Raw genomic sequence first — 9,581 nt, 5'->3', positions numbered from 1 at the left:
ACCACACTAATACATTTCCACAACCACGTGAGTCAATATCCATTCATTATTTTTGTTTCATCCATGAATTTCCATATATCTCGTATGACAATAAAGTATGAATATAATCACAATACACCAATGATACCACATTAAGCATTTTAATAACACAATACAATTATTCACACGTCTTCAAGGCTATCAATATCACATAGGACCTCACACGGTTACACATATCACATAATATCTCAATTTTAATAATTACATCACATAGATAGACATTTTTCATGATTAGTTCCAATCTTTAACATGAATTTTGTACCATTATTTACTACCCAGCCCAGTCTGAAAGAGTTAAACTATAACCTACCTCGAAAGTCGAAACTGGTCAGCTACACTTTGAACCCACTACGAATAATCTCTAACACCACTAAAACATCAAATATGAAATATACGCATCAAAAAGAAATCAACAACACATATATTGACTACTTTTGATTCAGGGTCAAAACGGACCCCCAAAACGGATTTTCGAAACACAAGGGCAAAATCAGAACTTTACTTTAAAAATATGTTTCCCATATTTTTAGGAACCTACAGCTTAAAACCCAAGTTAAATTGAGTAAAAAATGAGGTTCAAATCGAAGAAAATTCATTTTTGAGCTTTACCAGGTAAAATCTTTAAAATCTGGGTTAAAATCAAGAATCAGAGTTGTTTTAAAGGTTAAACTGATGAAAACTAGTAACTATAAAATAAAAATATTATTCAAATAAAAAGGAGTTAAAATGGGGTTTAAAATCATGTCCTAAGATTTTTGAGGTTTTGAGAAATTTATCAAGAAGTTACTAAGAAAATGGTGAATTATTACCTTAAATCTGTGATAAAATCAAGAAATATATGTTAATCTAGCTTTCTAAACTCCCACAAACTTCGCATATAAGTTTCCACACTAGTTTCGAGTTTAACCTTCAAGAGGCAAAATGAAAAATGAGCAAAATGAGCCCTAAACTGCTATATATGTTGTAGAAAACTGCACAAAAAAGTTGTATTTTTTTTAAAGTCCAATCCAGACTTCGACGGGGTGCCTGAAATTTGTTTGGAGTCTGATATATGCAAAAAAACTATGCAAATACACTAAATTTGACATTCCGAACGAATTGGTAAAGTCGGATTTTTGAAAAAATATCATTTTCAAAAAGATGACCCCCGAAATTAGAAATCACAATTTTTCAAACTGAGGGTCAAAATAATATTTAAAAGCCGTAAAATCACACCAAATATGCTAACACCTTAAAATCGACATTCAAATATACTGCGCAGTTGGATTTTCCGTCTGATGTCTTTGCGACCAAATGTGGGTCCCACACTCATATTTTTAATTTATAACTTTCTGATCAATAGGTCAAAATGAGCTCGGGTGAACTGAGACACAAACCAAAGGTCTAACTAGCATAAAATTGATATTCCAGAGCTGTAAGCATAGTCCATTTGGCCATCCGTCCTATGGATCAAAAGATATCCTTATAAATCCAAAATAAGGCTCTGAAAGCCATCAAAAACCACAATATCGCATAAATGATACCAAAATGGATTGGTAATCATGCCAATCACTCTCACACTCCAGAAATATCATAATGCAACTAAGGAAATGGGTAAAATAGTCAAATCATATAAAATCACAAATTTTATCAAATTTTTGGGTCGTTATATTCTTCATCCGCTTTTCTTACCTCGTATTGTACCTTACTTGCATAAATTTTCACAAACCATATTTCAATCTTTGATGTGACAAATTCTCTCATCCCTGCACAAAAAAAAATAAACAATATAAGGAAAAGTAGGTTGCCTCCCACTCAGCGTCTTAGTTTTGGTCATGGCACAACTCAATCATGTTATGTTTTTGCTTTCTTTTCTATCAACTAAAAATTAAACTACATTATTACATTACATTTGTGGGTTTCCTCCCACGCAATGCCCTAGTTTACATTGTGGCATAACTTAGCTCAGTTTTACTCACCCGCAAAGGTGATGGATACATTGTGCTTATTTTCATGATCCATCCAATAATGTCTCACACGTTGTCCATTCACTAAGAACTTCTCAGTATTTTCCTTGTTCTACTACTCCACCACACCATGAGATGTCATACACACTACCTTAAAAGGCCCAGACCACTTAGATTGTAACTTACCTGGAAACAATTTCAACCTTGAATTGAATAGCAAAATAAGTTGTCTAGGTTCAAAAACTCTATCAAGGATATGCTTGTCTTTCCATTTCTTGGTCTTTTCTTTTTATAGTTTGGCATTCTCGTAAGCATGGAGACGAAACTCATTAAGTTCAACAAGCTTCAACAATCTCTTCTCACCCGCGGCCTTCATATCAAGATTTAGCTTTTTCACTGCCCAATAAGGTTGATGTTCCAACTCTACAGGCAAATGGCAGACTTTCCAATAAACCAAGCGATATGGAGAGGTACCTATGGAAGTTTTGTAGGCTATCCTATATGCTCATAGTGCATCATCCAACTTTTTAGCCCAATCCTTCTGCAGACCATTAACAATCTTTTGCAAAATCTGCTTTATATCTGGTTGGATACCTCCACTTGACCACTTTTTTGCGGATGGCACACAGTGGCCACCTTGTTCCTAACACCATATTTAGCCAAAAGATTTTTAAATGAAGTGTTAATAAAAGGCATACCCCCATCACTGATTATAGCTCTGGGAGTGCCAAACCAAGAGAATATGTGCTTCTTCACAAACTTTAATACCACTCTTACATCATTAGTGGGGAAAGCTGCAGTTTTCACTCACTTAGATACGTATCAACTGCCACTAGTATATACAAGTTTTCATTGGATGGTGGGGTTTTCACATAAATCATTGTGTTTTTTTAATTCTTGCCAATTTAATTCTTTATTATTTTATCTTTATCATAGCCTCAGGGACCAGGTCCCTAGAATAGTGGTGCACCCCTACGTTTCATCATATCACATCTACCTATTGACCAGTGCATTCAATGGATGTTCACTGTGGAAAGTCCAAAGGAAAACCTACTTATCCAAATGTAATTAGCCTTTGCTTGTTGATCACAAACTTATCCATAAATTTTTGACAAAATAGCCATTTACCATTCATGTGGGGGATTTTTGGGTTCTAAGCTAATGCATGAATGAAACATGGAGGGAACAAATTAGAGAGAAAGTGAAGTGAAGTGAACTTTCACTTAAGTAAGTAAAGTTCTCACACATTAGTGGAAGAAAGGAACTTTCTTATCTTTATATTGAGAAACACTCCTTCTTGCGGATAGTGAAGCAAGAACAAGAGATTCCTCGTGGCATCATCATTGCTCACTGGGCTCGACTTCGGCTTTGGCTTTGAATTTAAAAAATGATTGAGATACTAATTTTTTGAATAAAATTTATTCAAAACATGGAAACAAGTAAAATTTTTAATCCAAAAATCAATAGAAATGTTTTTCTTCATTTGCGGACGCAGTACAAATGCACACACAATGCACCATGAAGGAACGCGATCCTTCGAGAAGGAGACACACTTTTCAAAAAAAAATCACGACCTCTGTATGCAGACCTAGTACAGGATAACTTTTCCTGGCACAGGTCCAATGCAGATATCACTAGAATTTAGTAAAATGTCACCTGCGCCCGCAGGTCCAGTGCAGGGGGCAGGTGAAGTAACTGTTCCGAAAGTTGTCTCTTATCGTGAATCATTGCTTATTTTTTCAAAGGGACACCTAATAGTTATAAATAGCTGAACGTTTTCTTAGATAAAGGTATGATTTTGAATTGAAAACAATCTTCTTTTACTTCTAAAAAATCTTGTGTGATCAATAACTCATTGAGTGAGTTTGAAGTTTCTAAAAATTTGAGGTACCGCTATTTTCAAAAAGAGAATTATTTTATCATGGGAGAAAAGATTCTATAACCTCAGGTACTTGAGGGGAATAAGTTCCTTAAGGACACACCGTGAAGATTATGGACTTGATTTTAAACTTTTCTGCTTCATCTTTATTTCTTAAAGTTGATAAACACTTCATTTTGATAGTTCATTTGAACTTGTGTTTGAAGTTGTTGGAACTTCATTGTAGTTCTTAAACTTAGTATTGAAATTCGTATTGAAATATACAGATTTTGTACATGAAACCAACAGTAAATTTATATCATGTGGTGTAAATAGTCTTGGTGTTCCTAAATATTCCTCCTGACATAATTCCTTACACAATATAAATACTAATGACTTATTTCTATACACTAAATAAACGATATCAAATACAAGAAGCCCACATAAGTACTATCTAATAAAAGGGAATAGCACACAGCTGGTCGTCAACATATGTGCTTCAGATATGTGCTTTCCTAATGTAATGGATGCTTTGGCTTGGTGGTCTAGTGCCTGTTGTTGCACGCATAAGGTCTCGTGATCGAGCCTCAATAATAACTGATTTATTTAGTCTTTTAAATTTAGCTTTGTATTTAGCTTTGGACCAAAAATTTTAATATTGAACTGTAATTTATAATGCACTCTTACTTGGATTCTAACAAAAACAGTGTTGGACTTGTGTGTGGAGAAGGCACATTTATGTCATAAGTATCCACTAATGAAATTAGGCCCATTAAATTTTATATTTTTCACTTTTAATTTATTTGTGCATATTATGACTCTCTATAGTTTGTATTTTTATTTGCATAAAGATATTTCAATAGTTAAAATCTTTTCCAAATCTGTTGATGGAAATCATGAATTATTGTCAAATCCAATGCGTGATTTTCTAGGGTAGACACTACACATTAACAACACATACTACACATGCATAATGTTCTTTCCCTGTGGTTCTGGTCAGCAAAATGGACAAAGATCTCTACCAAAAGATTCAATTATACCCTCAAATTATGTAAAATTGAACAAATATGTCATACATAAATAATTTTGTCCACTCCTATATTTTACCATTCATCAATCTAAATATATCACTAATTTTGTTAGGATCCCTAATTAATCTAAGTATTAGTTGAATACAAAAATGAAACTCAAGATCCAACAAGTACCCTTCGACTATCAGGTATTAATAACTTTCACCCTCTATTATCTTTTAGTGTCAAAATTACCCTCATTTCTAAAAATTGTACTTACCACATATATATTTTCTTGCTAATAAAATGGTCCATTCAAATTTAACCAAGTTAAGAAAATATCTTTTTGGCTAACATGAAACCTCCTTCCAAATTGCAAACTTCTGGGAGGATACGCTTTTCATTGCTTATTACATATACAACATGATAGCCTCATCATTTTTCCTATATAAAGAGATAATAATTGATGGTATAACTTTATTATAAGTTCAAATGGATCATGACAAAACTGACATCAACCAAGGGGTCATTAGTTTATGTAGCTTTCAACATGATCATTTTGTGATATTTATTCTTCTAGTTGGACGTATATATGGGAATTTAATGAGAATTGTACACAAATAATAATTAGTGTATCCATCAAAAAATAAAGTTGTCAGAGGACATTCCCTACATTGATTTCATAGTATCAATAATAGCTAATACTTGTAAGGGTGGATAAGTTATACAGTTGGTGGACTTGCCTAAAATAAGAAAAATATATCGCAACTACTCTAGTATAAATGAATGATAATTTGACTGGTCCTCAAGGTGTTGGTGGAGGTCCATAGGTAGGTAGGATAGGAGATTGGTCAGGAGCTCCGCTAGATGGTGGGAATGGTTAGTTGTATGTTGTACTTGATAGACTCGAGGCAAAGGCTTCAGATGCTGTTATTATAGGCATAATTTCAGTGTGCCATAAATTGACTTTTTCTTTATTTGATTAGAGATAAACTTATTCTTTTTATGTATACTTATTATGCATCGCATTTAGAGTTATATTAGGATTCTTTATTTGTTATGTAATGTGTATCTAGTCTCATAGGTAATTTTTTAATAGTGGATCAAGTTTATAGATAATATGTTGTGACTGTTCGAGAACTTAATACCCAGGCTGATCTTATTGTATTACACATAGTGGATTTTGATGTGATTATAGGCATAGACTAGTTATCCCTTTTACTGCCCAAAAATGATTCCACACCCACGTCACTGGCATCACACATTAACTAGAATGGTAACACCCAATATGGAGAAATCAAGATGGGTGCTTCTATCAGTTTCTTCTTCAGCCTCTCAAAGGCTTCTTGACAATCAACCCCAAGATCCTTAGTTTCTTTTTCTAGTAGTTTACACATAGGAATTGTAATCTATGAAAAATCTTGGATAAATTGCCTATAAAACCCTGTATGCCTTAGAAAACTTCTCACTCCCTTCACTGTTACTGGATATGGTAGGTTTTCTATCACTCCAACCTTGGCTATATCCACTTCAAGTCCTCTACATGACACATTATGACAAAGGACTATTCCTTCCTTAACCAGAAAGTAATATTTTTCCTAATTAAGTACAAGATTTGTCTCCTCACAATGATCTAGGAAATGATCTAGACTCTACAAGCATACATCAAAAGAGTTACTATAAACAAAGAAGTCATCCATGAATACCTCAAAAAGTTCTTCAACTATGTCATAGAAAATTGCCTTCACGCATTTCTGAAATGTTGCTTGTGTATTGCAGAGACTAAAAGGCATACGTCTGAATGCATATGTGCCATATGGGTAAGTAAAGGTGTTATTTTCTTGATTTTCCAGCACAATGTTGATCTGATTAAACCCCAAGTAACTATCCAGAAAGCATTAGTATTCTTACTCTGCCAACCTATCTAGCATTTGATCAATGAATAGGATGGGATAATGATCCTTTCTAGTGGCTTCATTCAATTGTCAATAGTCAATGCAAATTCTCCAACCTATTACCGTGCGAGTCGGAATCAACTTATTAGCTTCATTAGTCACCACAGCTATCCCACCAATCTTCGAATGAAGTGCACATGGCTGACCCATTCGCTGTTGGAAATAGGGTAGACAATCCCAACATCAAGCCACTTGAAAACGTATTTTCATATCACTTCCTCTATTACTGAATTTAATCTTTACTGTTGCTGCACTCTTTCCTTGTAACCTTCTTCCATGTATATATTATGCATACAAAAAGCTGGGTTGATTCCAGTAATATCTAATTCTGCCAACCAATTGCCTTCTTTCTTCTTTTCAAAACTATCAATGCTTCTCTTACCTACATATCAGATAAACCTGCAGACAAACTAATAGGCAAGGTATCATTCTCACCAATGAAAACATATTTTAAGTGTGAAGGAAGAGCCTTAAGCTCTAATTTTAGAGCTTCATCAACTGAAGCTTTAGAAGATGGGCCAATTAGCCTATTCAATGGCTTAAAAGGTAGCTTTATCATGTTAATAACCGCCAAATTCATAACTTGAACCAATTTAAACGCCTTTGCATCTCTATAAAGATCAAAACCCATCAAAGCTCACTCGAGTAGATCATCAAAAAACAATAGATATAGCTCAGATGCAAGGTCAATAACTGATATAGAAGACAATTCTTCATATATAGCAGGCAATTTTAGCACCTTATATACATCAAAAACCTCCACTTTGTCATGCTCTCTCATAGTCATCTTTCCTAGTACTACATCAATAAATGACTGCCTATTACTAGAAATGGGTGTTCTAAAATATATGGAATAACTCGATCAACTTCAAAATCAAGAATAAAAAAGTCTACTAGAAAATCAGTGATCCCACTTGTACTAACACATCTTTAATAATTCCATCCAGCCTAGCAAGGGACATATCAGCCAACTTCAAAATAATGGTCGTGGGTTTAGGACTCCCAAGACCCATTTTTTAGAACCAATATATAGGCATAAGATTGATGCTCGCTCCTAAGTCACACAATCCATGTGCACTGATGGCCTGCCTAATAGTGATCTGGCAAGTAAAACTATCTAGATCCTTCATCTTTGTGGGCAATTTGTTCTGTATCTTAGATGTACCCTCTTCAATAAGTGCAACTATAGTATACTCTATCAACCCGTTCTTATTTGCCACTATGTATTTTAGATACTTTTTATACCTTTGGAACACTCTGTAGAATATCAACAAGAGGAAGATTTACATGAACCTTCTTTAGAAGATCCAAAAACTTTTTATAACTTGAATTCTCTTGGTGCTTTCGCTACCTTTGAGGAAAGGATAAAGGTATAGTCTTCTTCTCTACTTGAATTTCATCACTTGTAGCTTTTTCTTTAAACCTTTTCTCCTCATTTTTTTAAGATCATCATTAGTATTATGGGACTAACTTGCTTCGACTCCTTTAACTGTAAACCACTTCTCATTATGACTGCATTTACCTGCTTTGGATTTGCCTCTGTGTCACTAGATAAGCCTTCTTAATGTCTAGTATTTTATGCTCCCATAATCTGACCGAGTTGTAACTCCAGATTTCTCATAATCAACTGTTGAGTCTTTATATATGCCTGTTGAATCTTTAAATCTGCTGCTATCTGTGCTTGATTAGCTAACAACTGCTTTAATATCTCCTCTAGATTGTTTGTTTAAGTAGTGCCTTAATTACCCTGAACCTGCTACAGTTGATTCTGCTGTGCTGGCCCTTTATAATGATTATTATACTGTGCCTGATTTCCACCCCATAAGAAATTAGGATGGTTCCTTCAGTTGGGATTATAGGTGTTACCAAAGTTTTGTTGTCCCTGATGATTCGTATTCCCCACATAATTGAAAAATTTTGGATTAACCGCTCAAGCACCTCCCACGTGCTCACTATTTCCCTAAACCTCACACAAAGAATTTACCTATTAGGCTGCATTAGTTGTACCTACTACTTGCAGAACCCCCAATTTCATACTGTTAAACTGAGTAAGCATCTAATTTTGCATTGCTGCAAGCTGAGCTGATAGAGTAGTGAACTGATCTACCTCTAACACACCTGCAACCTTCTTAGGAGAACTCCTCGAGTTAGCGTACCATTCAAGATTCCCTTGTGAAATCTGATTCATTAGTGTGTACAATTCATCATAAGTCTTTCCAAGAGCTTGCCCACCTGTTGCTGAATCTAAGAGAATCTTGGTTTTTGGCTCTAATCCCTCAATGAATGTATGAACAAGAACATCATTAGACTGATGATGGTGAGGGAAATTTTTTAACATACTCTTAAATCTCTCCCAAGCTTGGTAGAGATTCTCTCCTTGTTTCTACCTGAAACTCAAAATCTCACTTCTCAAATATATAGTTTTCCCTGATAGAAAGAATTGAATAAGGAACTTTTGAGCGAGATCTTCCGAAAAAGTAATAGAGAGTGGTGGTTTAGCATATAACCATCTCTTCGCTTCCCCAATTAAAAAGAAGGGGAAGAGAGTCAGTCTGACATAATCAGTATTCACCCCTATAAGAATGTAGGTATCGCTTATTTCCAGAAAGGTCTGTATGTGTTGTTATGGGTCTTCATGTGAAAATCCAGCAAATTGTCTAGGCGAATTCAACAATTACACCATATTCTGCTTCAACTTAAATCGACCACCTGGCTCGGGCTTGGGAATACTGTTAGTAGCATGGTTTATGGGTGGGATTTCCACCTCACAAAT

At 34.7% G+C, this 9,581-nt stretch overlaps 1 protein-coding gene and 1 non-coding gene across 2 annotated transcripts; one reads left to right on the top strand and one right to left on the bottom strand.

Annotated features, from left to right (window-relative positions):
- Nucleotides 1-2,490: 2,490 nt before the first annotated feature.
- Nucleotides 2,491-6,958, bottom strand: LOC107869025. Its single transcript, XM_016715615.1, has 3 exons — nucleotides 6,872-6,958; nucleotides 6,560-6,718; nucleotides 2,491-2,628 (listed from the first exon to the last, which is right to left on the bottom strand). The coding sequence occupies exons 1-3, from the start codon at nucleotides 6,956-6,958 to the stop codon at nucleotides 2,491-2,493; spliced, it is 384 nt and encodes a 127-aa protein (XP_016571101.1).
- Nucleotides 6,959-9,117: 2,159 nt separating this feature from the next.
- LOC124898220 lies at nucleotides 9,118-9,224 on the top strand. The gene has a single exon (XR_007055196.1). It is a non-coding gene; the product is annotated as a small nucleolar RNA R71 (small nucleolar RNA).
- The last annotated feature ends 357 nt before the right edge of the window (nucleotides 9,225-9,581 follow it).

This window comes from Capsicum annuum, chromosome 4, assembly GCF_002878395.1.
Source record: "Capsicum annuum cultivar UCD-10X-F1 chromosome 4, UCD10Xv1.1, whole genome shotgun sequence".
Taxonomy (NCBI): Eukaryota; Viridiplantae; Streptophyta; class Magnoliopsida; order Solanales; family Solanaceae; genus Capsicum; species Capsicum annuum.
This window is presented reverse-complemented; position numbering and strand designations above follow the sequence as displayed.

Bases quoted from the DNA above. Each gene is read 5' to 3' on its own strand.
- LOC107869025 (XM_016715615.1), bottom strand. From the start codon at position 6,958: ATGGGTCAGCCATGTGCACTTCATTCGAAGATTGGTGGGATAGCTGTG. The intron at 6,719-6,871 runs GTAATAGGTTGG...GGGTTTAATCAG, and splicing joins AGTTGATTCCGACTCGCACG to ATCAACATTGTGCTGGAAAA. The intron at 2,629-6,559 runs GTATTCATGGAT...ATATGGTGTTAG, and splicing joins TAGTTGAAGAACTTTTTGAG to GAACAAGGTGGCCACTGTGT.